Below are 27655 nucleotides of genomic sequence, written 5' to 3' on the forward strand. Positions count from 1 at the left end.
GGAACTCTGTGACGCAGACACGCGCCAGTGCCTCGCGGGTCTCCCCCTCCCGGAACTGCCCTGGGTGTCGCTAGGTCCTGAAGGTGGGGGATGGAGGGAGAGCCTGAGTGGAGCCCGCCTTCCCTCCCCATGTCTGCGGTGACAAGTCTCATCACGGCAGAGGGAGCCAGAGGGAGAGCAGGGCTCCCCAGGCAGCAGACCGAGCGGACGTGGCCGCGGCAACCGGTCCCGTTAGCGCTTCCCCTCGATGCGGAGACAGAGGTGCCTGGGTGCAGGCGAGAAGACCCCGCAGGTCCCGCACACGGCACGTTTCTTTTGTCCGTGTCCACCCTGAGTCCAGCCAGTGCCCAGGAGCTGCTCTGGGCCTTCAGGGGGAGGACGGCACACGTTTGTGACGCTTTCTTATCCTCGCCAGTCGGTCGGTAACGCCGGGCCCGCCTTCTTCCCTTACCTGTTCTTTGTACTGATCTGCATGGCGACGTTCGTCTTCCACCTGCATGAAGATCTCCTTCAGCTTCTTCTCCGTGCGGCGGACTAGCTTGTTGGCGGCTGCCCGTTCCCTGTTCAAGTGACCAACGCGTTAGTGTTCACAGCTCTAGAAACGACAGCTGAACGAGGAGAGTGTTTTTAAGGTCCTTTTTGTCCGGGAGAGGACACAAGCTAGACTTTTTCCACGACCTCTGACCAGAATGATGGTGTAATTGCTGTGGCCCGGAAACCTTTGTTTCCCCTGTGCTTAAAGTATGGGTTCCCTCTCGGGTATCCTAACGGCGCCAGGCAGAAAACGTGCATGTGTCGGGGCTTGACACACAGCTCTTGGTTGCTTTATTCAGTGATGATCTCAAGGGCAAAGCTACCTGTCCCATAAACTGAATTCAGACACTTTGAGGGCAAAACTTTGGTTACTCTAATTACCTAACTTTTCAGCCTGAAAACCAAACAAACCAAGACCCAATTTATTAACTGACCGTTTCAATTTAAAATTGACGGACTGCCTACCAAGACGCTAGGGGCTAGTGCGGCTCTAACAGTGACTCTTGTTGGAGCCAAGCTAATCAGCAGGCTTCTAGACGGGCCCACACAGGCCCTGATAGGCCACATGGAGAACTGCACTGAGAACAGAGAATATTCTTTTGTTCCTTCACAAATGTGATGCAAAAATGGACAGCCAGGGAGTTAGCTGGAAAGGGCAAGTCATGTTAATTACGGCAGCCGCCAACAAGCCCTTTTATCCGGATGCAGTGGAGTCTGGACAGCGGGAAGCCCGGGGTTCCTCTGGCACCAGGAAGTCACCAGCACGGGCTGACACCACCTTCTGTCTCCCACTCGGGTGACAGGTGTCCCCGTGCCACCAGAGGGCCAGGGGCATGTGGCGGTCTGGGCCGCGACTCCCGGGCTCGGCCCGGACCCGGCCTGCAGTGGAGACACAGGGAGGTCTGGGGGTGAGGGCGGCCGTGCCCTCTTACTTGGCTTCCTGCTCCAGCTGCTCCTCCAGCTGCCCGATCTTGGCTTCCAGGGCCGAGATGGTGGCCTTGAACTTGGACTTGACGGTGCCCTCCAGTTCCTGCAGCTTGGCCTTGAGCTCCTTGTTCTGCCGCTCCAGCTGCTGGCGCGCGTTGTCACTCTTCTGGGCGGCGCTGCGCTCGGCCGCCAGCTCTGCGTTCAGCGTGTCCACCTGGAGAGGAGAGCCGGGTTTAGTCGCTTGCGCCACGGGGGCAGTGCAGCCCTTCCCGGGCGCCGGGCCGCGGCGCGGGCCACCTGCAGCGTGGTCTTGCGGAAGCGGTCGTTGAGCAGCTCCGTGTTGCTCTGCTCCTCTTCCAGCTCCTCCTCCAGCTGCGCGATCCGCGCCTCCAGACGCCGCTTCTCATCCAGCAGCGCAGACCTGGCCGGGCGGGGAGGGGACAGCGCTCAGAGCAGGGGCCGCGGCACGACCCCGGGGAGCTCACCTCCCCGCCGCTGGAGCTTTCTGGGCTTTCCTCTCTCCCCCGCACCCATCCCCGTCCCCCAGTCTGTCCACAAGCCCCGGCGAGGACGCTTCCGAACCCGCCACCCCAGCCCGGGCCCCGTCCCTTCTCCCTGCCGCACCTCCCTCTGTCCTCCACGGCCCGGGTCCACCTCCGAAATGATCCTGGCACCCTCTACCCTGGACTGTGCTAGAAGAGGACCGTGATGAATCCTCAGGGCGGTAATTAAACGGAGGAAGAGTCTTAACTGGAAAAAACTAGGACTTCGCGAGACGCGTTCAAGGGCTTAAGGCATCTGCTTGCCAAACCTCGCGAGTCTGGGCGTGAAGACCTGCGCGGCCGGGCCGCACGGCCTGCACCAATCGGGCTACAGCTCCAACTGTGCCTCCTTCACTCCTGCGGTGGGAATGGCTGGTGAGGGGGTGGGGCCTGCCTGGGTTGTGCGGCCGACCGGCGCCAAGGCACTCTGGACGCTCAGCAACTTGTGCCCGTCCTGCAGGCTCCGAGCGGATGAGCAAGTCAACTACGGACTTCTAGATGCCAGACGACCCGGCCTTCCCGGTGTGACAGGTGTGCCCCCAGGGGGATGGGCTGCAGGCGCCCAAGCGGGGAGGGTGGCACCGTCGCCAGTTTCTAGCCCATTCTTCCTGCGCGCTGCCAGGAGACTCACTTGCCAGAGGCGCTGTTGGCGATCTCGTCGGCCAGCTCGTCCCTCTCCTGCTCGGCGTGGCGGCGGGCTCGCTCAGAGGAGGCGAGTTCCTAAGGGAGGTCGGAGTGGGATTTAAGCTCCGGGTAACGGGTTCCTCAAATGTGAAGCCTGCCGGCCGCGGCCACCCTGGCTCCGGCCCCCTTGCTGCTGCCGGGCCTGAGAGATTAAGCCACAGCCTGGCTGAAGACAAGCCGGGTGACGTGCTACTGTCCACGTCCTTCCGCACAACTGTCCCCAGAGGGCACTCCTGGTCCACGGGAGGGCTCTGCTGCCATTTCCAACGGAAGAGGCAGCTCTGTTCCCACCCTCCCTAGAAAGCGGGTGTTTCTTAATCCTAAACTCGGCACAGACCTCCTGCAAGCCCGCAACTATACCGGCTCACGGTCTTGAAGGACCTGTCACATACACAGTAGTGCAGTTTGGAGGTCAGGTCCACGGGACTGACCAGTGAACATCAAGGTCCCAGGAAACACGGTAGTTGTGCAGGGAAGTGAGGACCACGGCTCCCGTGGGGAGTGTGGGCGAGGGTGAGCCCTCCGGCTAGTGCAGTAAGCAGGGCCTGGCTCCCGAAGGAGGTGGGAGTCAGGCTCTGAGGCAGTGCGGGCGGCTCTCTGTGAACCACGGGCCGGGCCCGTCCTCTGGAGGAAGAACTGCCTGGTGCGGCTTTTCCACAAATTTCTTCGGAAGAGGGTTCGCCACAGGAGGCAGCCAGGGTGCGTTTCTTAGCCCACGTGGGTCAAGACTAAAATCCTGTTCTCAGGATTTGAGAGCCGCGCCGTTTCCCTTACTGCACAGGTGAGGAAACGGAGGCCTAACGGACGACGCGATTCGCCAAGTGCCAAGACTGGTCGGCGGCAGAAACTCGGGGTTCTGACTCTCCCCATCTGGGCCTCTTGCCACCAGCTGGCGCTTCCTGAAAATGCCGTATTTGGCAAAAGCACAGCTTTAAAGATGCCTGTGGAGCAGGGCCGCATAGAGAGTTCGCCCGTGTGCTTGGCATGTGTGTTCACCTCTTACGTTAGCGCACGGGATGTAGGCGAAAGGCCCGGGTTCCGGCACATGCCGTCCTGACCCGTGGGGTGGAGCGAGCCCAGCTGGGAGGGCAGCAGCCACGATACTCTGGGCCCGACCCCAGGGCCTCAGATCAACAAACACTGAGCATCAGCTCTGCCATCTGGCCTCTGGTGCTCCGTCCTTTGCCCACTGGCCGGGCGTGCCGTGGACACCCACTGGGGGAACCCGTGGGAGAAAGGGGAGGAGCCTGAGGGAAGGAAAAAGAAACAGAAGGGCAGGGCTAGTTTTCCAGGGGGTCTCTTCTCCCTTATCTAAAGTCTGAAATGAACACTTTCTGAAAAGGCCGGGAGTGTGCTTGGGTACGCAGCTCGTGCCCTGGGGGCCTCCGGGAGGCAGGCTCCCAGAGCCCCCTCCCCTGAGCGTGTCCCCGTCAGCTCGACGATGAACCACACAGATCTTGAGCATCTGCTTCACGGAGGAGCAGGTGTTCTTTTAAGCAGACGCGGAGCATTTTTAAAGACTGGTCATGTTCCAGACCCTACAGCTGCTCCGGTCTCTGTTCTGTAGCCACAGTGCAAGAAAACGGAAATCAACAGGGACAAAAATCCACACATTCGGAAATTTAAACCACACTTTTAAGTTGTTCGTGGAATAAAGGAAACCATTATTGAAATGAGAAAAAATTGGAATTAAATGGTGACGAGAGCATAGATTTTTTAGGACACAGTGAAGACAGGACTTGGAGGGGAATGTGCAGCGTTCTAGGAGCAGAACCGGACAAGAGAAAAAATGGAAAATTAACGTGGGCGACTCAAGAAAGCAGAAAAAGAAAAACCCAAAGGAAGTAAGGATCGGAGCAAAAATCAAGGAAACAAAACAAAGAGGGATCCAAACCGAAAGCTGCCTCTCCCAGGGACCTTGGGGTCTGCTCAGTGTCTACTCACTTGGTTTTTAGTCCCTTGTCCATCCCCGACACCCTTCTTGCAAGCTCTGCTCTACGTTCAGGGTCTTTGGTGACAACGAATCCATCATTTCTAGGTGTTTGTGTGGGCGTGTTTTCGTATTAACGGATAACAACATTTCAACTCAAGTGGCTCTTCCCTTTCCTAGGTTGGAATACTTGTGCTCACCGTTCACACAGCGATGTGTGGACACACACATTGTGTGTGTGCAGTCCTTTGTACGTCACTCACGTCTCCATAAAACTGTTAAACCTGCATGGTCAGGTGTGTCTACCGCGGACGTGACCCCATAGCACACATAAGCCCCCATCAGTCCCTCTTCAGGAAAACTTCCAAAACAGATAAATGAAAGAAGTGATCAGAAGATGAATCACTTGGGGAGTCAATGAAACCTGCAGCTTCCCTTTTAAGTACCACAGGAATAGTGTAAACCAGGGCAGTCTTATGTAAACCAGGGCAGTCTTAGAACACTTAGAGTTCAACCATCCCGATGCTTCCCAACACTAAATCAACACCACTGCCTTTTATAACACATGGAGCACGGCCTGGTAAGTCGCTCGAAAAGTGACTAACCAGTCCCTTGGCTGTTAGCCAGGGAGAGGAATATACAGGGTAAACATTTTTTGAACAAATGGATGAGGAAGTAATAAACAGACCTCTTGCAATTGAAGGATTTCGGCTTCTAGACTCTTGAGTTTCTTTTCACTCTCTTTGGATTGAGCAAAAATCTCATCCCGGGATGCACGAGCTTCTTCTAATTCACGTTGGTAATCCTTCATCTGAGCCTAAGATTAAGTAGGAAGAAGGTTTTAGAGGACTTTCTGCTCTCAGATTTTAAACATATTGTTTCCGGATTATAAAAGTCCAAGTACAGTCACTGTAAATATGAAAGCATATGGCGGGGCGCCTGGGGGGGCTCATTCGGCTGTGTCCGACTCTTGATTTCGGCTCAGGTCATGATCCTAGGGGGATCCTTGGGGGATCGAGCCCCAAGCTGGGTTCCTCAAGCAGCATGGAGCCTGCTTGAGGTTCTTTTCTTTCTCCCTTTGCCCCTCCCCCGCTGGTGTGTGCACGTGCAAGCTCAAAAAATAAAGTACGTGCCAGTGACAAAGGTATCGCAAGAAAACATTTAGAACAATATCCCTTATGAAAATAGATGGAAAAATCAACAAAATAGTGGCAGACTGAATCCATCAGTTTGTATAATCCAAAAGAATTATACACCATTATATCCCAGATCCAAGTGGGATTTATCTGAGGATTAATTTGATACCCCAAATCAATTAATACAGCCGATATTGAGATGATCCTATCTCAATAAATGCAGAAGAAGCAGGTGACAAAATCTAACACCCTTTCATTATAAAAACAACTCAGTAAAATGAATAGAAGGAGACGTCCCTCAACTCTGATAAAGGGTCAGTGAACAACTAACAGCTAACATACTGAATGGTGAAAAGACTGAGTGCCTTTCCCCTATGATTAGCAATGAAGCAGGAAGTCTGACTTTGCCACTTCCTTTTAACCCTGTAACAGTTCTAGTCAAAGCAGTTAGGCCACGACAAAAACCAGAAAAGATATCCAGATTGGAAAGGAAGCAAAAAACCTAGCTTGATTTGCTGATGTGATCTTGTATACTGAACATCTTAAGGAATCCACCAAAAAACCATTAGAAGAAGCCAGTTCAGCAAGGTTACAAGATCAATATACAAAAATCAACTCTATTTCCATATACTATAAACATTCCAAAAATCAGGAAAGCAATCACACGTATAAGCCTCAAAAACGAAAAAAACAGGGTGCCTGGGTAGCTCAGTTGGTTAAGCATCTGACTTTGGCTCAGGTCACAAGATCACGGTCTGTGGGTTCAAGTCCCGCATCTGGTGAACTTGAGCCCTGGGTGAGTCCTGCTTCCCTCCCTCTCTCTCTGCCCCTTGCTCAATTGTGTGTGCACTCTCTCTCTCAAAAGTACTTAGGTATAAATTTAGCTAAAGTATATGACTCGTACACCAAAATTATAAAATAAGATCATCACTGAAAAAAGAAATGCTAAATAAATGGGAAGATAATCACGTTCATACACTGGAACATACGCTGGAAGACAGTATTGTTAGGATGGTAAGTCCTCTCCAGATCAATCTACCCAGTCAACAAATTATCGAAATTCAAGCTGGCCCACATGCCGCTTGCAGGTTTGATCATAAAATCTGTAAGGTTTTAAAATCTGTAATGTTTAAGTTGATCATAAAATCTGTAAAGAATTGTAAGAAACCAGAAAACCTAAACAGTCTTGAGAAAGAACAGCAAAGCAAGAGATGTTACGCTTCCCAATTTGAAAACTTACGAAGCCGCAGCAATCAAGACTATCACACTGGCATAAGAAAAGATATATAGATCAACGAAAGAGAGCTGAGTCCGGAAATAAACACATAAATCTACGGCCAGATTTTTGATGGGAGTGCCAAGAGCCAAGATAATTCAATGGGGGAAGGAAGAGTCTTCTGGGGCACCTGGTTGGTTCAGTCAGTTAAGCATCTGACTCTTGACTTTGGCTCAGATCATGATCTCATGGTTTGTGGGTTTGAGCCCACACTCAAGTGTGGAACCTGCTTGGGATTCTCTCCCTCCCTCTCCCTCTTCTCTGCTCATGTGAAAAACAACAAACTTAAAAAAAACAAAAAACCAACAAAAACTAATTAAGGGGTAAAAAAAAAATCTGAAAGTGTAAAACTCTTAGGAGAAAACATAGGAATAAGTCTTTATGATCCGGGCATAGGCAGTAGTTTCATAGATCGGATGACAAAAGCACAAGAAACAAAAAATTTGTATTGTACACAGCACCACTGAGTGACTAGACTAGAGAATGGAATATTTGGAAATCATAGATCTCACAAGAAGCATCTAGAATATCTACAGAAATGTTACAAAACTCAGTTATTAAAGACAACTCAATTAGGAAAATGAGCAGAGGATTAAGAGAGATTTTTCCCAAATAAGATAATGGACAATAAGCAAGTGAAAAGATGTTCATTAGTCATTAGGGAAATGCACATCAAAAATGAAATGCACAATGAAATACCACTTCATACTCACTGGGATGACTATAAAAAATGAATAGCAGATATTGGTGAGGACGTAGTAAAGCTCGAATCCCCACACACAGCTGGTAGGAAATGTAAAATGGGACCATCACTGTGGAGAGGCGGGGCAGGCAGTTAAACAGAATTCCCACATAACCTAACAATTCCACTCCTAGGTATGTATCTACCGAAGAGAACTTGAAAAAGCACACGTCTACACAAATGTTCACGAATGTTCATAGCAGCAGTATTCAGAGTGTCCGAAAAGTCAACCCAAATATTCATCAACTGTTGGATTAATGACCTGTGGGCAATGCATACAATGGAACGTTATATGGTAACAAAAAGGAATGAAGTCCTAATGGATGCCACGCCACGGATGAACCTTGAAAACACGCTAAGGGAAAGAAGCCAGGCACAGAAGCCACATATTTTAGGATTCCATTTATAGGAAATGTCCAGCATATGCAAATCTCGACACACAGAAAGCAGACGAATGGTCGATTAGTGCCACACAGGGCAGATCGTGTGCAGTGACCGCTGTGGGGTGCAGGGTTTCTTTTCGAGGGATTTAAATGTCCAAAAGTGCATAGTGGTAATGTTTGTAGAACCCTGTGAATGTACTAAAATATACTGAAAATAAGCAGGTAAGTTGTATGGTCTGTGAATTAAAACTCCCTACAGCTGTTATGTAAACAAAATCACAGTTATGTATAGTCTCTGTAATATGCTTAATAATCTTTGTAATAAGCTCGTCAGAATAAGAGCTTTGTGCTTGGCTTTTAAAAAAAAATACAAGGAAGCAGTTAAGTTGCTTTTAAACTTATTATCCAGAGTTAGCTTTTCCTTTTAAATGTTTTATGTTTATGTCTGTCCACGAACACCTTTCTGTGTGTGTGGCTGTGAAAGAAGCCGCCTGCGCTCTGTCTTCCTTTATGGACTTAAGCCCCTTCCTTGCATCCAGAGCCCCACCATGTAAATGGCTGGCAGTCCACTTACATTTAGGTGGTTTCCCTTTGTTGCTGTCACAAATCCCACTTCAGCTGTGATCTTTGTTCATAGGTGTTTCTTCTCAGATTTTGTTAGAACACATTCATCAAGTTTATTTTGAGAGCGAGAGAAGGAGTGCATGCGAGCGGGGGAGGGGGAGACAGAATTCCAAGCAGATTCCACTTTATCCACACAGAGCCCGGCATGGGGCACGCGATCCCGCGAACTGCGGAGATCGTGACCTGAGCCATCTGGTGCCCCTAGAAGACATTCTTAAGATGCGGAATCACCACAGCCAGAGAAATGGAAATTTTCTCAAGCTTGTCATAACCGTTGAGCCCCCCCAGAAAAGGGCCTATTACGAAAGAGGGTCCGTTATATCCCACAATAGCGGGAGATATTCTGGAAATCGGTCACCGCGACAGTGAAAACTGGCACATCACTCGAGCGGCCGAAGTGCTAAGCCACGACTGGAAAGGGGACGAGAGCCCGCGGCAGTGGGAGGGAGGGGAGCACCACCTTCCTGTTGGGTGGCTCGCGCGTAGCTCAGCGTCTCCAGGGGCCGTGTCCCGGACTTGCTGAGGGGCCACGCGCGGCCCGCAGACACGAGATGCACGCGTGCCGCCTCTGTGGCCCGCAACCCGGCCACCGCGTGCTCTGTCAGAGCCCGCTGGCCGCACGCACCTGAAGCTTGCGGAGCTGCTTGACCACCTCGTCCCTGGCTTTGTTCGCGGCCTCCATCTGAGCTTCCAGGTCCTTCAGGTCTATTTCCAGTTTCTTCTTGGACGCGACCGCCAGCGCCCGCTGCTTCCGCTCGTCCTCCAGCTCCGCCTCCAGCTCCCGCACCTAACGGAGGCACCGGGGTTATGTCTGGCCAGACCCAGGTGTCCCCACACGGGGATCGGCAGCCTGTCATCGTAGGTGCTCTCTGCTCCGGAGCAGCCGTCGTTAATAACAGAAAAGCCCAGGAGCTGCAGTTTGTTCAAAGAGGCCTTTAAGCCAAAAACCCTGTTCGCACCACTCCCTCCCCCGCCCCCCCCCACGTGATGGCACACAGGAGGCAGAGCCCTTCCCCTCCAATCTCCAGCTCCCGGCCGAGGTGGCACGACACAGTGGAAAGCCAGGAGACATTTTCTTGGGGTGGTTTCATCCGGGGACGCCCAGGCGGCCAGGTGCCGAGGTCTCAGGCCCCAATACCCGAGGGGAGCCAGCTCGGACGTGGGTCCCCGAGCCCAGGCCTGGCCTTCAGATGTTGCACCCGGCCCCATCGGTTCAGAATTACCCACAGAAACTGGGAGCAAAATACGTGCTCTTTGAAGTCACCGAGTAGGAGGTGACTAATTATCTGGCAAGAAGTGACTAGTGTGCTCAATGCCGGTGCAGTGAAAATAACAAAGTAAGACCAATGTATTCCAGATCCAAGACCCGATACCACAAAGTCCAAGGGACTGTCAAAATATCCGCAATTAGATTTTAAACTAAACTTTTAAAATTAGAAGTTTGACATATGTTCGGAAAACTATACAAAATTCTAAATGCCCAGCAACTTTTTAAAACCAAAAAATGTAAGCATCCGGTTTTCCTTTTCCCAACAAGGGATGAACTTCCCCTTGCAAGGGGCGTCCGGGTTCTTTCCTTCGCCCGCACGTTTTGACAGTCACAGAATTTGCACCCAACCACATGTTCTTGGACATCCCACCACACGAGGCCTATTGAGTCATCGGTAAATCTCCTGGTTGTCAACAGCAGTGCTGTTGTCTGAGAAACAGGAAACCAAAAATAATTACATTAGATTTCAGAGAATAAGCTAATCGAACGAGGACATAAATGGATTTAGCTCCAGCTGACGTGGGCCGACACGAACCAGCAGCATATGGACCCACAACCGGACTTGGAGACCAGACAGGCTCGTCCCCGGGGGCCCTGCATCCTTCCGCTTACCTGTTTAACCAGCAGCCGCTTCTTCTCCTCGTTCTGTTCATCTCTGGTCTGCAGGTCCCTCTCAAACTGGGCCTTCATGGCCTGCATGTTGACCTCTAGGCGAAGCTTGGCGTCCTCTGTGGCCTGAAGTTCATCTTCCAGCTCCTCCAGCTGGGTTCTCATCTCCTCCACCTGCTGCTCTAGCGCCCGTTTGGACTTCTCAAGTTCGTGCACCTAAACCACAGGAGGCAGCGGCACAGGGCTGAGTCTTGGCAGAGGCACGGACAAGGACAGTGGTCTGTGTTCTCATCGGTTACAGGCCCCCGCAGGGCACGAAGGCCGCTCTGGTCCCTCCTGGGCCAGCTTCCTGGCCCCGCTCCTGCTACGGCCTTGCCGTCCCGTTTTGGAGCACGCTATTCAGACGGCAGCACGGAGCTCCTGATGGATCACTCGTGCTCTATCATCAGAAGTGGAGACGTCTTTAAAAGCCAAAGAACGATGAACAGAGCACGGTGTCCGAGGAGCCCGTCTGTGGACTGGCCATCTGCCTGCTGTCTGCGTGTGAAAGGTGCTGTGGGAGATCCCGTCTTGCTGTGAAAACCTCACCTGTGCTGCAGATGTACGTGGGAACTTGTAACTACTTAGGTGTGTCAGGCCTGTGGAGCGGGGGATGCGTGAGAAGTGGCCCGACCTTCACCACCACACACCCCCACCTAGTTCTCGGTGCCGAGCGCGTCTGCCCCGCGTCCCCTCTGATCCGTCCCCGAGACACCTCTCAGGCGGCCACGCCGCCTCTCCCAGGGGCAGCAGGAGACGTGGCAGGGGAGGCCCCGCAGCCCCTGCTGCTGCTTAGGCACCAAAGTGAGGTCTGTGGAATGAACATGTCCATTATTCTAGTAAAAACTAGAAGGAACGAGAAAGCTGGGTGCCTGGCTGGCTTAGTCGGTGGAGCGTGAACCTCTTGATTGTGGAGTTGTGAGTTTGAGCCCCACATTGGGCATAGAAGGTTACTTAATTAAAAAAAAAAAGAAAAGAAAAAAACAAAGTCATTGTGGAGTTGTCTACGTACGACTATGCCATCATGGCCACTTCTAGTCTAGGCAGCCTCTTGTCCATGGGGCTGACCCTCCGGGCACCGGGCTGTAGGAGACCCAACAGGAAGGGAGGAGAGTCTTCCCTCCCTTATGATGTGGCCAGAGAGCCCCTATGTCGCAGCTTCCTGACACAGGGCAAGTGCAACATTGTCTGGCAGATGATACAGATCAGGAGGTTAAGTGGCTCCTCCTGGGGAGAACAGACTGCTTCTGGCCCCAGCCCGGCCACACAATCCTCCACACCTCATACACCTGAGGGGTGTGGGACAAATAAACATCACCCCGGCTCTTGTGGAGCGTGTATGCAGTAAAGGACAGCATCACAGAAACTTCCAGACTGTCAACGAGCCCCCAAAGCACTTGAAGCCTTCAGGGAAAACCAAGAGTCTCAGCTGGGAAGGCCCGGGCCAGGAAGGACAGGGGCTGCTGTCCTTGGCCCGGGCGGACCTCGTGGTACCTGTGCTTGGGAACTCCCTGTGACTCGGGAACAGTGACATTCCTGCCAGGACGTAGGGCGGGGGGGGGGGGGGGGGGGCGTGAAGGTGACAGGAATAAACCAAGCGTCACCATCGGTCAGGGCCGCTACGAGAACTCGTGGCTCAGGCACCAAGAACCGAGCACAGACCGCAGGGTCCGACAGCTTGCCCCGGGAGACCTCAGTCCCCATCCGTGCACAGGCCAGGACGCCGCCATGCTGCTGCGCTGTCGGGAGACGCCTTCCCAGATCCTCCCCCGCGGGGGGGCCGGGTCCCTGGGATACTCACGTTCTTCCCCACGTCGTCCTTGGAGCTCATCAGGTCTTCCATGTCCGCTCGAAGCTGCTTGTTCTGCCTCTCGTACTCCTCCTTGGCCTCCAGGGCCTCCTCGAGGGCCCGCGCCAGGGACAGGGCTTTGGTTTCCTTCTCCCTGGCCTCTGCCTCCGCGCGGTCTCGCTCCTCTGCATAGCGAGCAGAGACGTTCTTCTCTTCTGCCAACAGCTGCACGGAACGGTGTCGGGACACGTTAGAAACAACGCGAAAGCGACAAACACGCTTCTCATTCACTGTGTGTCTGACTTCCTGCTGAGCCCCTACTGTGGTTCATGGGTGCTGTTTCTTTCTGCTTTTCTCCCTTTCCAATTTTCTACAAATACGTATAAACACGAAGATTATTTTAAACCACGACAACAAGAGCGTCTGCCAGGAAGCGGCAGCGTGTGGCACTGGCCCTGGGACTCAGGGACGCAGGGCCCACCTGGTCGAACTTCTTCTGCTTCTTCTCCAAGTTGGAGGCGATCTGGCGCTGTTGGTCCAGGTCCACCGTCAGGTCGTCGAGCTCCTGCTGCAGGCGGTTTTTGGTCTTCTCCAGCTTGTCGTAGGCCGAAGCCTTCTCCTCCAGGCGCTGGCCCAGCGCCTCCGCGTCCTTCAGGAGCTTCTTTCTGGCTTCTTCCAAACTTTCAATTGTTCCTAAGTCATCGTCTACTTTCTTCTTGGTATCTGTCAGCTGGTTGTACGGGAAGAGAGACCCACGTTAAACAACCCCAGTGCCTTTTACAGGTGAGGAACAGAGAAAGCTCGTTTTCCATATTTGGAGAAAAGATGTATAAATCAATACGTGACTGCGAGCCAGCGAGGCTCAGACTGTAACGGTGTCTTAGCTCATCATCGTTAAGAGGATGGCTGGTCTGCGTCCTTGCACAGCGGACCCAGTCCGAGGTCACTGTCGAGGCTTCCCACACCCTCACCGGAGTACCGGCACTTGGCTGGGTCAGAGAACACGCTTACGGGGCTTAGTTTCGTACAGCCTAGTTAACTGTCCCAAGCGGAGAGGACGTTAGTCGCTGAGCGCACACCTCCAGGCCCCCGCGGCATCTGCGGGCACACACGCACCTGAGACTGCAGGGCCAGCACTTGTTTCTCCAGGTTCTTCCTGGCCTCCTCTTCCTCCTCCTGCTGCTCCTGGAGGCCGTTCTTCTCCTCCTCCAGCTGCCGGATGCGACTGCTCAGGTTCAGCTTTTGGCGCGTCTCCTCCTGAAGAAGCTCCTGTTTATTTCACAAGAGGTCGATACCGGAGTTACACTGATCACCGAACAGAAACACCTTTCTTAAAAACAAAGTCACGGCACAAAAAACACAGCGCCTCAGTGGGTCACAACTACCCCGTGATCTTAAGAAACAAACGATTTAAAAACACGCCTGATAATTTTATAGACGATCTTAACAGAAATACTGCTTTTTAAAAATCTTGTTTTAAATGTTTGTTTTGAGAGAGACAGTGAGCGACCGGGGCGGGGGGTGGGCAGAGGGAGAGAGAATCCCAGGCAGGTGCCTACGTGGGGCTCAAATTCATGAACTGCAAGATCACGACCTGAGCCAAAATCAAGAGTCAGGCACTTAACTGAACCACCCAGGCGCCCCCAAAATACGGCTTTCAACTTGTCCTCGAGGAACAGCAGTGTCGTTCACCGTAGGCACCCAGGCCAGGAGCTGAGTGGCCCGAGACGCCTCCGTCTCCAGCATCTCCGTACTTCTGGCAGACCTTTCTCCCCACCCCTCTGTCCCTTAGTTGAGGCACTTGGCATTTCTCATTATGCTGACCTCCAGTATCGGGCAACCCGTCAGCTGTCTGTCCTTTACAAACTTCCTGCCAGACTGATTCCCGTGACCCGCCCCTGGTCTCCCATAGTCTCACTGACCAGGATGTGCCCTGTCATAGTGTAAGCTCCAAGAGATGTTACCCCTGTATCCCCAGCACCTAGCAAATCAACGTTCTTATAAAGTTAGCACATTTAATAAAAAGAAGATGTAAAACTCCCAAGAAGAAAGTGCTGTGTTATTTTCATATCAAAGTTGTCATCCTAACTTCTGTCTGACGTGAAGACATCCCTAACATGTTTCGATAAGAAGGCCTCAACCTACCTTTTTACGAAATGGACTAGTAGGTCAGTGTAACATAATTTCAACCACAAAAAAACAATCTTATTTAAAACAGCCGGCTATACTTGTGTGCGCAGTAGGACCGCTGCTCAGTGAACCATGTTCCAGGCGGTGCCCGCTGGTGCCCACAAGCCTGCCAGACGCTGAGGGCTCTGCGTCCATATAACTGAGCCTCAGAGACTTCCGGAGCGTCAAGGCCCGTTAGGATGCAAGATGGTTCCAAATAAAAGTTGAGCACAAAATCAGAGATGGTAAGAAAGCAATTGTGGGGCTGGCCTGTTCCACGGACTTGTAGATTACAGAACCGGCGGAGCTGTGACCAAGGGCCTTCACCCCCCAGAATACCTGTGTGTCCTGTAGTTGAGATTCCAGACTGGCTGCGTCCTTGGCAAATTTAATACCCTTCTTCTCGGCTTCTTCCAGAAGCGTGGAGACATTATCCAATTCATTCTGCAAGGAGGAAGGAATACAAGATTCAGTGTGATGCGAGAGGAAGCAGACAGAAAGGTCCGGCCTCACCACTCTTCAACGCACACAAATACAGCAGTGTTTCCGGGGGAGGAGGAGGGATCCTGAAACCCCCAAACCCAAGGAGGACTTCCATCACAGGCGTTGCCTCCCAACAGTGCCCACAGAGGCAGGCACCGTGCCAGCCACCGCAGACAACGTCAGAGTCCCTGCTGGAAGGACAGGGAGGAATGTAACGGCAGAGCCCATGCACGGAGCGCGGTTCTCCGCATTCCTGCTCACCGTCTTGTTTTTTATCATGAAGAAACAAAGATTGCACTAAATTCTCTCTCTGGCTCCTCTGCTATGTGAAGAGGCTCCCAGATCAGCAGGCACTGTTACTTAATCCTTTTTCACACTGAGATGCATTAACCCTGTGTTAGGGGTGCAAGTAAATTCCTAGTCTTCTAGAGTTACAGGGATTTAGAGGAGTGTAAGTTCTCGTACCCCATCTAACGTTCTTTTTAAGCTTAAAAATCTGGTGGTACAGATTTATCAGGAATATTTAGCTATAGTCTTAAGGCCAGATTTCATGAACGATGTGGTAAAAACATTGTTGCCTTTTCCTCCTTCGTGACGGCTCTAACCTGCTCCTCCCCCACCAAATCCCCACAGTAGGAGACCTTTTGTAATTCTTTGTGAGCGGAGCAGGTAGTGGGGAGAAGGGTAGGGACGACAGGTGGCCCTTCACTCCGGTTTGACCCTCGGTCGCATTAGCGAAGGGAAGGTGTGCAGAGGGCGTCTCCGTACACGTAAGGCAGGCCAACGACATTCCTGTTTTTACTCGTTTTAGCAACATCCTCTGGAGAGGGCACGTGCCAACAGTCTTGGCGACAGTGTGGTGGCGGAAGGCTCTGGACTCACCAGAGACAGACCTCCAGCCTTCAGCTCGGGCTCCGTCACCTGCAGGGGAGCGGCCAGAGGGCCGCCAGCTCCTCACTTTAGCTTCACGTTCCTCATCAGCCCGACGCGCCCAGGGGGTGACGTAAGGACGGAAAGAGAGAGCGTCCACAGGCGCCCATGAGGGTCACTTGCCTCGCCTCCTTGCCACCCGGACGGTAACGTATGATGACGTTAGTGACACCGTGTAACGGCCTCTCTCTGGAGAACACCTCCCTGGACAGGCAAGAGTTAACAGGGGAGGCCCGAGATGGCTCCCCTGAGAAAAAGGCCTGTTGGCAACGCCGGCCCGGCCCTCGGCTGGATTTCGCGAGAGCGCCTACCATTCCCTAAAATAGAACGGCTCCCCGTGCCGTTTGCACAAAGCGGCTTGTGTAAACACCGTGCTGTATGCCGAACGCGTGCCTTCCTTCTGGGAGTCAGGCAGTGGGGCCGTCGGGACCAGCCCCCAACCAAACCGCTGGGCCCCGAGGCTCCGCGAGCTTCCGCGTGGAAAGGACGGCCCACGTGCCGGCCCAGCTCCCTGCCCCCAAGGGGGCCTGCTGGGAGCTCGCACCTGGTTTCCTCAGGGCCTCCCGCCTTTTCCCTTTACCGATTCGCTCTGTATCCTTTCACTGTGATAAATATGGCCGTGGGCAGGCCCCCGTGCGGAGTCCTGGGAGTCCGCCCGGTGGTCTCGGGCGTCTGGCAGAGCTCGGCTCCGGAAGCCGTTTCTAGTGCAGCACCACGGAACGTGCGTCTTTTCTCACCCACAGACATTCATCTATCGTCTCGTTTTTATTGGTGGCGTAGGAGTCCACACTTGGACATGAAAGTTATTCCAATTACGCTCTTTTGTACATATTCCTACAACGAGCATTCTCAGAAGCAGAGTCTGTGTGTGACCCTTATCTCCCTGGGTTTCGTTACTAGACATCACTCTATTGGACTGTAGGGTATCCTATACGTACACGTGTTTTTGTTTTCGTATGTATACGAACTGTCTTTTCTTTTTCAGGATTTTAATTTTGTAAATATTTGAGAGCGCGCGTGGGGGTGGGGGAGAGGGAGAGAGAGAACAAGTGGGGGAGGGGCAGGGAGGGAGGGAGAGGCTCTGCACCATCAGCGTAGAGCCTAAAGAGGGGCTCAAACTCACAAACCATGAGATCACGACCTGAGCCGAAACCAACAGCCAGACGCCTGACTGAGCCAGCCAGGCACTCCCAAGATTTTACTTTTAAGTAATCTCTACACCCAGTGTGGGGCTTGAACTCACAACCCTGACATCAGGAGTCACACACTCTACCCACTGAGCCAGCCAGGCGCCCCAGGGTATTCATATTTTTAAGGCCTGTGACACCAAAACTGCTGACCTGTTCTTTAGAAAACGTTGTCTCTATTTATACTTGCACCAGCAGTGTATAAAAAATCCAGTTTTTGCAAGTTAGCACCAACACTAGGCACCCGTTTCTGCGCCCACTGCCCCAGTTGTCTTACTGACTGGTCTAATGGAGCAGCTGAAGTTGTGTTTAAAGCCCAAAGCTATACCCACTGTTCAGTGTGGGATTTACTACAATTAAGGCCAATTCGTGCTGTCCGTCCCTGAGATACCTAGTAGGACTGAACTTAAACACACCACGCACCCCTGACGGCAGCGGTCCCCAAGGGGCTCGACGGTCGCGGACAGGCCGCCGCGGGTGCGTCCCGAGTTGGGTTTTCCGGGCTCACCTGTAACTTGTTTGCTTTCTCGGCCAGCTCCACCCGGAGTCTGTCTCCTTCCGAGACCTTGGCGTGGAGCTCCTGCACCTGCGCGTCCAGTTTCTTCCTCTTGTGCTCAGACTCGGCCTTGACCTGCTGCAGCACCTTGACCTCACACGCCAGCTCTTTGTTGTCAGTCTCCAGGCCCTGCTTGTTCTTCTCCAGATTTGCCTTGAACTAGGAGGGGAGGGAAGAGAAATTTGCCAGTATTTTTAGAACACTCCATACAAGGCGCTGCTTTTTGTATCAGCGGGATGGTGCCCGATACCCGGGCTGCACTCAGCATCGGAGTGAGCGAATGAAAACCTCCGCTCTCCCCTGAGCACGGAGATCTCTATGGAGGAAACGCCCTGTACTCCCTGCCCAGGGTACGAGCGCCAGACGTGTGGGGGCTCAGTACACCACGGAATTCATCCTGGTCAGCGTGAGGGCGACTCGGGGTACATCCTATCATGTAATCATCCACTCGGGTTATCCTTTCTAGAAAATGTGTTCCGTTGAGAGAATTATTCTTAGTGAGGAGCTGAGACCCCTGTTGCTGGGGTAAGACTAACACAGGGGTGTCAGCGCAGGGGTGACCACAACAGGTCGCACGGCTGCAGGGATCGCCTCGTGGGGGGCCTGGACCTGGGGATGGGCTTTTGAGGTGGTGCAGCTGGGGGTCGTGTGGGGGCTCTGGGGCCTGAGTGCCCGGCTTCACTCTGCCGTTCCACGTTCTGGCTGTGTGACCCTCGATTAGTTTCCTGACCCTGCCGGCCTCAGTTTCCTCATCCTCTGAACGGAAATGACAGTCGAGAGTCTACCGCACAAGGTTGTGGTGACGGTTACAGGCGACGCACGCGGTGTACTGAGCATGGTGACAGACACATGCAAATGTGCACGTCCAGTCAACGTTAATACCGAGAGCGCACGTGTGGACCCACGGAGGACAGAAGGGGGCCCCGGAGCGGGAGCAGAAGGCACGAAGGAAGGGTGACGGGGAGGAATGGGGAAGGACGCCGTCTGCCCCGGGGGTCAGCGGGGGGACGAGCTGCTGCGTTGTCAGGACGGAAGCCTGTGTGAGACTCGGGACGGGGATGGCGGCGAAAGGAGGGCGACACCGCGTGTGGTGGCTTCAGACTGCCAGAGGCGGGAGGAAGGAGGAGAGCATGAGGGACACGTGAAATGGCCGCGGGGCCGCAGACGGGGACAGGCACAGAGCGCTCAAGGGTTTTGAGCGTGGCCAGTGGGAGGGGGGGCGCTGGTGGAGGGCGGCCCTGGGAGGAACGGGATTGGAGACGGCCGCCAGGTACCCCCGGTTATTGAAAAAAACAACAAAAAGTTAAGGGCCCGTGACCCCTCGGGTACACAGCGCCCTGCGAGCTGCCGGCCGTGTCAGCCCCCACGGCCGTGCCGAGGCCGGGCTCAGCACCAACTGGACGGATGTGCGCCCGATGGCCGATCTCCTGCAGGACACGGGCCCACGCGCCTTGCCCCTCTCACCCTCTTGGCCTGTTCCAGCTGCTCCGAGAGTTCCTCCAGGGCTGTGGCGTGTCTCTGTCGCATGTCCTGGATTTGGGCTTCGTGGTTCCTGGTCTCTTCCTCCAGAGCCTTCTTCAACTCTGCCACCTCTTGTTCACGTTTGGTGCTAGACGGACACATCGTAGAGAAAGCGGCTCAGAATTAACCGACAGACCGACTTAGAACACGATCAAGCACACAGTGAAGCTGTGGTTTTGTTTCACGCAGGACATCAGTTTCCCCCTGAGGCGATGGACACGGTGTGATGCTTCCCAACTCCACCACCCCGCACGACGTTAACCCTCAACCTCGGCTTCTGCACCCCCAGCACGAGGGTCACGACCGAACCCTGGCCTCACGAGGCTGTGAGGGTCACACGAGGGAAGTACTGGGCACAGGCCCTGGCCTAGAACGGCCCTCACTATATTTGGGGTGTCGCCATCGTCACACAAAAGATATCCCCTCAGTTCCTTGGATAACTATCTGGTCTGGTAGGTCCCGGAAAGCCGTGTGTCCGCTGTGACCCTGGGGATCCCTCCAGAGAGAGTTCAGCTCCCCTCAACAACTCCGTCTGACGTACGGTCAGACACAGTGCTCGTCCTTACGGTCACCAGACGGCGGTGGGGGGCAGGAGCTGGTTAAGGCCAGATGGCCAGCTGCCTGCCACAACCCCAGCGGACGTCTCACTGCAGCTGGAAAAGGTGGGTCCCCAAGTGGCTCTCCAGAGCTAAGGGTGGGGGAGGCCGCATCACAGGACGGCACGTCCCGACGGAGGCAGGACTCTCCCCGTCCCTGTGACATAGCTGTAGTTAGGATCCTGAGATAAATCGAGGTCTGCTCTAACCTGCATTTAGGGAACGAAGATCATGTTAATATTAAACATCTTTATTTGGTTTTCCAGCGTTTTTGTCATTTGCTGTAACAGGTGTAGGGTGGTGACCTCGCTAACGGGAGGAAGAGTTCACAGATCCGTCCGTCCCAGCGCCATCTTTACCAGAAGCGTAGAGCTTGATGAAGCCCGAAACCAGCACGGCAAATCCCACCCCCGCGCAAGCTGCAGACATCAGGGGTCAGAGTGGCTGGGGCTTTACGACCGGCCTGAAGAACTCTGGCCAACTCGTGCCGAGGTTCGAGCGCATCAGCAGTTAGGACGGGGACTCGGGTGCTGACTCGGGGCACGTTCTCCTCCCTTGACCGGTGCTCACAGGCAGCTGGACAGAAGGGATCAGAAGATTCTCTGTGGTCTCACTGGGCTCGACCCGGGGGGTGGGGGCCTGTCCCTGCGTCTCCTCGAGGGGAAGGACTTGGTAGAGGGGGGAGGTCGCCGGACGTAAGCGTCAGCCCGGCCAGGCCGGACACCGCATCCGGCCACTTTGGCCTCGTGAATGATCCGTGCTGTCGGCCGTCACACGGCAAACGTCATTTCTCCCGCTAGCGGGGCACGGTCCTCCGGGTATGAATTCCTACATGAAACCAGGAGTCTTGCACGGCCCCGCCTCCAGGCTGAGCCACCCAACTGTTTTTCGTCTTTCACGGGAAGTCCTCCAGAGAGTTTGTGCCAAGTTTGGTTACTTTCACACAGACCCGGGGAAACATGAACGGGGAGGAGCCGGTGGGGAGGCAGCGGGGTCCTTGGCCAGAGCGGCTCACGCCAGCACCAAGACCCCGGAGCTGCGGGCAACCGGTAGTCTTCACAAAACGGCACCCACGAGCGCTACGTTTGAGCCTGTCCCTGGTTTTAATAAACGTGCGCATGTATCGACTTGTTTATTTTCAAGAGGGGAGTGGGAAAAAAGGACCGGAGCCTTTTTTTCTATCGTGGTCAAAAAACCAGCTGAGAATTGAGAATTGACAATTCAATAAGGTCTAGTTCAGTGGTTTCCAGATTAAAAAAGAATTTTTCTTTGACGCTGGTTTTTGAGAGAGAGACAGTGCAAGCGGGGAAGGGGCAGAGAGAGGGAGACACAGAATCAGAAGCAGGCTCCAGGCTCTGAGCTTTTGTGACAGCACAGAGCCTGACTTGGGGCTTGAACTCCGGACCGTGAAACCATGACTTTAGCCAAAGTTGGACGCTTAACTGGCGGAGCCACCCAGGCACCCCCGTTGCCAGATTTTTAAAAGCAGACCTTCTACTGGGAAGGCCGGGACTTAACCCGGCTGACAGCAGGGCTGTTCTGAAGAGGGGGAGGAGGCCTGGGCCGGCCTGGCTCACGTGGGCTTCGGCTCTCTCTGGGGACGTGACCTGTCGTCCCTGCCGTGGTCTTACGTGTTCATGGGCAAAGCCCCAGACACATCGCGAGGCTCCTCCATCACCGACCACTCCCTCGCCGACACCCACTATCTGACAGCCACCTCACCCTCAGAGCGGCCTTCTCTGCAGACCCGGTGACACCCCCCCACCCCGCCGGGTGAACACACGCGGGTCCTTCCCTACCTCCGTGACCACACCTATCTTCACAGGTGACTCCCCTCCTGCCCTTCGTGTTTCATTCCAGGCCTTAGCTCAGCTGCCATGTCAGAGCGAGGACACCCCGGAGAAGCAAGCAGAGGGGCGTGTGCGCGCACGTGGGTGCATGTGTGCATGCCTCTGTTTGCACGCGGCCGGCCGCGTCTACCAGCCCCTCACGCCCGGGGAAGCTGGAGTCTTGAGGAGCAAACAGACGGGCGGGAAGAGGCCAGGGCAGCAGTCTGGGAGGTCACAACCCAGCGGCTGACGTGAAGACACGACCGAGTGCCGGCAGGAGCCCCAGTCAGCCCCTCCACCGGGCCGCCTCCCACTCGCTGCTCCAGCTCTCTGCGACCCTCTGGGGGCGGCACACCGAGGCTTCCACACGCCCCTGACTCTTCCCGCCTGCGCTTGGCTGTGGCCTTGCCGGTCACACGGCACGTGCCTCTGCCCTGCCTTCTTTTCCATTTGGTAAACGTGAACCTCCCTTCTCTGCTGACCACGCCCACAGCCCCGCCCGCCCTGTCTGACCCACCTGCCCCTCCAGGCTTCCGGGTCTGGTACAAGCCTCCGCCCAACTCTGTGCACCTGCCCCTGGAGACGTCCGTCACGGAGTGTGGCTTTTCCCAATCCCATCCCAGCCCGCACACCTCAGTCTGCTGGTCCTTCCCCGCCAGCCGCCCCTCCCCCACCAGACACGGGTTTGTTTCTAACCACAGCTATCTCGTCCCTGTTCCTTGGCCATTATTGCCGGTCCCTGTTCCTTGACCATTACTTCCCGGAGGGAAAGAAATACTCAGAACAACAACGAAAGGAAAAGCCCCGTGTCCCCAAGGAGGCCACCGCGCCCGAAGCATTTCTGCCAGACGCCAGGGGGTGCCCGCCTGGGCGCCACTCACCGAAGTTCCTGCTGAGCCGCGGTGGTGTCCAGGGTGTCCTCCAGCTCCGTTTTCAAGGCCTCCAGCTCTTCACTCAAGTCCCGCTTCTGCTTCTCCGCCTTGTTCCGCGAAGCCTTCTCCGATTCGAAGTCCTCCTGCAGCTCGGCGATCTGGGCTTGCAGCTCGCGCACCACCTTGAGCGCGTTGTTCTTGTGGAGCGTCTCGTCGTCGCCCCTGCGAAATCGCCCGGCACGAGAAGGGCTCAGCTGGCGGCCGCCAGCGCCCCGGGGGGAACCCACCCCCGCCGTGCCCCTCTGCGAGCGGACCCCAGTCACACGTCCCTCTGCCCGTAGCCGGGGCTGGGCCTGCTGGGCAGGGGGAGGAGGCACGGGGGTCGATGACCTGAAGGCCCCAGAGCCAGGACCAGAACCGGCAGCATCAGAACCGGAATGGAACCCTGCCCCCTTTCCAGAGAGCTGCGGTTTTCCATTAAAAGGACAGACAAGCTCATTTTAATGATCAGAATATAAAAAAAATCACTCCAGAGTAAAATGTTAAGAGCACACTGCTCAGGGCGGCAGTCCAGTCCAGCCTACAGTGAAGCAGCAAATCCGAAGAAGTTCTTGCAAGTCAGTGGGAGGCCTGCTGCCTTCACACCTGCTGTGCATGTTAGCTCAGTGCTGGCAGAGTTTCTGACTGGAGGAGCTGGGATACTTGGGGTGAGAGACAGGAATCCAGAATTCCAGCTCTCGCCTCTAAGAGGAAAAGCAGAACATCGGACCAAGAGGAAAAGCAGAACATCTGGCCAAAATGAGACCAACTGTGATAGAGGGCAGAAAAAGAGGTCTGTTACGAGATTTACTCGCTTGTGATAAATGGTAAAGTTTAAGTTCTATGACCATGTAACCAAGTAATTCTTCTTTAGAAAGAAATATTAGATATAAATATACTTACTAGGCATGATTTCCATTCTAAAATGATTTAAAACTCAATAGGAAATCATGCCATGAGCGAGGGGGGATTCATTTTTTTCTTAATGTTTATTTACTGAGAAAGAGGGTGAGAGAGGAGGGGAAGAGACAGAGAACCCCAAGCAGGGTCCACGCTGTCAGCACAGAGCCCGATGTGGGGCTTGAACTCACGAACCGTGAGATCATGACCTGAGCCGCAATCAAGAGTCGGATGCTCAACCGACTGAGCGGCCCGGGCGCCCCTGGCAGGGGATCATTTCTGAAAAGGGGTTTCCCCTCAACTTCTAAAACACGCTGTGGAATTACTCTCTAACACACGGAGACCAAATGCTGGGTGTGGTAACAGGACTTCTGGGGGGAGTTTCCAGGGACCTCGGTGACCAGCGATCCCTAGGCGTGGACACCGACGGTGGTTCACGAGTGCTTCTTGCTGCCCTGACACAAGCTGTGGACTCCCGGCTCTTTCAGCCTCCTGTGCCACACCCGCAAGGAGACTACGTGTCCCCGTCTCGGGGTTTTCGTTGGCGCCCAGCCCCGGACGCTCTGCCGAGCGCACAGCCCGCGGTAACGGCCCCGTGCGGGGGGCGGACCTGGCCAGCGCGCCCTGCAGCTCCTCCTCCTTCTTGGCCAGCTGGACCTTGAGCTCGTCGATCTGCGCCTGCAGCTCCGCGATCTGGTCCTGCAGGTCGGTGGTCTCTCCGTCGAGTTTTCTCTTGGCCTTTTCCAGCTCCTGACGGGTCTTTTCTTCCTTCTTTAAGCGTTCTGAAAGGCAAGGGCCAAGAAGCTCTTTAACCGACAAGTGACAGGCCACATGAACGAATTCGAGAGAGAAACCGACCCGAGCTGAAAATACGCCATTTCACTGAAAAGCGGCCACCGCCTTGACCCCACCGTGTCTACAGCTCAGTCGTCAGAAACCCACAGAGATCAAGCTGCAGGCGAGAGCGGTCGGTGGGAGGATGGTATTTTCAGGAAGAAACTGGGTGGATTCTGTCACTTCGTGGGAAGGGAGCCCACAGCCATCGCTGGGCCCAGGTTTGCAGAGGGGCTCAGCAGAGGCGAGGGCAGTGTGCCCGGAGCCCCATCCCCCTTCCCTGGGAGTTCCTGGCAGGACCCAGGACTACAGGTCCTGGGCACGGAGGCAGAGGACAGAGTGGGGGCAGGTGTCACAGTCCCGCGATGATTCTTCAACTACGCCGGCGCTCCCTCCCTTCCCAGGACTGTCCTCCAGCAGAGCCAGTGTGTGGGAAGGTGGAGACTGGGCATCACGGGCTGATCACACGGCCGAGACAGAGCAGGCACGTGTGCTCTGTGCTCCCCTGAGCGGAAGAGCCACGCGCTGGCAAAAATGGTTTATGAAAATCTCTCCCGCTGCCATCCTCTCTCGTCTGTGCTAAGCAACAGCGAGACGACAAAACCTGAGATAGGTTTTGAAAAACCCTCCCGTTTTCTCCCTACTGCGAAAGCAGTGCGCTGGGAGAGCACGGTCACGGCCACGCAGGTGCTGTAGGGACACGTGACAGCCGGGCGTTGAGCGCCGTGCGCTGCTCTGACACAGACGCAGGGTCGAGCTGCTGACACGGCAGATGCGTGGATGCCTCCCCAGCTTCCACCCTCTTTCCCGGGTTCTTGTGTAGAAAGCCAGGGTCCGCTCTGTAGACACCCTGGGATTTCCCAACACAGCTTCTGCCGTCTCCGTGCGATGCGATTCCCCTCAGCGGGTTCTCTGTCCCCAACACTTTCCGTGGCAGTAGCCATCAGTCTCTTTGTGAAGTGAACCCTATACACCCTCACGCAGCGGTCAGATTAAACACAAAGTCCACTGGCTTCTACGACTCAAACTTAGAGCCCCGCCGCATCCATCAAGGGGGCAAGGCGTTTCACCGTGGGATCTAACTTCATAAAATCAAAGTTTAGGTTAGCGCTACCCCATCATAAATACTTGGAGACTAGGCAGCAGATAATAACTCAAAATATGCCCATGTAATTGAACCCAAGCTGATCAGTAATCGGCACGCCCGTTTTCCGTGACCACATGTTCTGATTTAAGTAAAATCTAAACACTCACAAGCCCAGTCCCACGTTTCTCTGACGCCAAATACTAACCTTCTAAATCTGAGATCATCACTTCTTGCTTATTTCTGATTTTGGCCAAATTTTTGGCCTTTTCTTCCTCTTCAGCCAGCTGAGAGGAGCACTCCGCGATGCGATCCTCCAAGAGTTTCTTTTCCTGAGTAGAAAGTCACCGCTTCAGCGAAGGCACGCACAACCACGCGTGGGGTGTGGTGTCACTCAGGAAACGGGCTTGTGGCACCACGTCCCCCCGTGGCTCTGATCGCTCCCGAGAGGTGGGAGGTTCACTCGTGTAGGCCCCCCCTGCGCCCCCCCCCCCCCCCCGAGTCCCGCAGCCCACATGGAGTGCAGCTGTGCGTGCGCGGGCAGGACCTGGTCATCAAGGAGGGACCGATGCACACAGAACGTGCATGTTATACATCTGAAGGATCAGGAGGCTATTTGGTCCCAAGATCTAAAAAACCAAAGACTTTCTACCTTTACAAATCTATAGAAGTTGAGTGTTAGAAAAAGTAAGTAAATGAACCTGAACTCTTGAGAATTTCTTGAAGGAAGTCCCTTTCAGCGAGTCTGTCAACATACGGATTTCCCACATTCTAAAATCCACTTTTAAAAAATTTTTTTAATGTTTATGTATTTTTGAGACAGAGAGTGAGATAGAGCACGAGCAGGGGAGGTGCAGAGAAAGAGGGAGACACAGAATCCGAAGCAGGCTCCAGGCTCTGAGCTGTCAGCACAGAGCCCGACATGGGGCTTGAACCCACTAACCATGAGATCATGACCTGAGCTGAAGCCAGACGCTCAACCGACTGAGCCACCCAGGCGCCCCCCAAAAATCCACTTTTTAAGGAGGCTCCACGCCCAACATGGGGCTTGAACTCACGATCTCAGGCTCTACCCACTGGGCCAGCCAGGCACCCCCAAAACCAGCTCAGAAGCAGTCTCTTACTTTGATAAATTTGGAGTTTTGGTCCTCGAGAAGCAGGATCTCCTCCTCCATCTTCTTGGTCTTCGCCTCTGCCGTCACCTTCTCCAGCTGGAGTTTCTGGCGAGCCCCTTCCTCCTCGTCCAGCTGCTCCTCCAAGTCCTTGGGAAGCAGAGCACACAGTCAGCCGCCCCCCGCTCTCCACAGGACGCCACCACGCGCCCCTCCACCAAGGCGCAGGGAGGTGAAACGCCGAACGGCAGGGGTGTTTTTACAGACGTGAAGCACAGGGAAGAGAAGCAGACGTTTGCACCCACTGCAGGCTGCAGCCCAGCCCGGGTCTATCCTTCTGGAAGCCAATGTGGCAGAGGACAGCAAGCTCCGAAAACCAGCATTCCTTTCACACCAGCAATTTCGGGACATAGCCACAGGTGCGACGTACGTAAAAAGGCCATTTATAGTTATCGAAGGACGGTGAACGTGCCACAAAATCTCTTGCTGAGTAGAGGGTGTATTTGTGAAGGGGAGTAACATAGGAATTAAAATTCGTATTTGAGAGAGGGGTGGTCTCGGCTCAAGCCTGCCTCACCGTGTGAGCCCATCCCCAAGTGGGGTGGGATTCTGGCGTGTGCAGTTTTCTAAGGTAAGACACACTTCCGTGTCCTGCCCTGCCTCATCATATGTAGTACACATGTACGTTACGGACCAGGGCTGTATGGACACATCCACGAACGGTCTGTTTACAAAACCTATCGTGGTTGACTCGGGAATGAAACCCATGCAAGAGACGGTCATTTTCTCGTGGAAAACTTCAAACACAGCGGCAGAACGAGCCGGAAGGGCGCACCCGTCAGCCCAGCTTTGACAAGCGTCGGACTCACGGCCAGTGTCCTCTCCTCTCTACCTCCGCGGTCCCCCTTCGCCTCTTGGGTTATTTTGCGGCAAATCCCAAACCTCATGTGTTACTGTAAAACCTTCAGGCTGTACCTCTAAAAGATAAAGACTGCTTAAAAATACATTTTTGGGGCGCCTGGGTGGCTCAATCTGTTAAGCGTCTGACTCTTGATCTC

General features: G+C 54.4%; 2 protein-coding genes across 8 annotated transcripts in view; one reads left to right on the top strand and one right to left on the bottom strand.

Annotated features, from left to right (window-relative positions):
- NDEL1 (nudE neurodevelopment protein 1 like 1) overlaps positions 1 to 27655 on the top strand; it is a 100974-nt gene that overhangs the window by 67678 nt on the left and 5641 nt on the right. The window lies entirely within an intron of this gene.
- Positions 1 to 27655, bottom strand: part of MYH10 (myosin heavy chain 10) — a 132313-nt gene that overhangs the window by 3199 nt on the left and 101459 nt on the right. For all 4 annotated transcript variants that reach the window (XM_086685981.1, XM_086685978.1, XM_086685979.1 and 1 more), the window contains 17 exons: positions 26610 to 26747; positions 25694 to 25817; positions 24178 to 24349; positions 22638 to 22850; positions 19275 to 19419; positions 17763 to 17969; positions 14994 to 15098; positions 13602 to 13754; positions 12967 to 13215; positions 12498 to 12710; positions 10661 to 10873; positions 9404 to 9565; positions 5306 to 5434; positions 2635 to 2723; positions 1759 to 1882; positions 1467 to 1675; positions 452 to 560 (listed from right to left, as the gene is read on the bottom strand). In XM_086685981.1, the coding sequence (XP_086542107.1) occupies positions 452 to 560; positions 1467 to 1675; positions 1759 to 1882; positions 2635 to 2723; positions 5306 to 5434; positions 9404 to 9565; positions 10661 to 10873; positions 12498 to 12710; positions 12967 to 13215; positions 13602 to 13754; positions 14994 to 15098; positions 17763 to 17969; positions 19275 to 19419; positions 22638 to 22850; positions 24178 to 24349; positions 25694 to 25817; positions 26610 to 26747 (2754 nt within the window). The remainder of the gene's footprint in view (positions 1 to 451; positions 561 to 1466; positions 1676 to 1758; positions 1883 to 2634; positions 2724 to 5305; positions 5435 to 9403; positions 9566 to 10660; positions 10874 to 12497; positions 12711 to 12966; positions 13216 to 13601; positions 13755 to 14993; positions 15099 to 17762; positions 17970 to 19274; positions 19420 to 22637; positions 22851 to 24177; positions 24350 to 25693; positions 25818 to 26609; positions 26748 to 27655) is intronic.

Source organism: Puma concolor, chromosome E1, assembly GCF_028749965.1.
Source record: "Puma concolor isolate L17-30 chromosome E1, mPumCon1.1.hap2, whole genome shotgun sequence".
In the NCBI taxonomy this organism is placed as follows: Eukaryota; Metazoa; Chordata; class Mammalia; order Carnivora; family Felidae; genus Puma; species Puma concolor.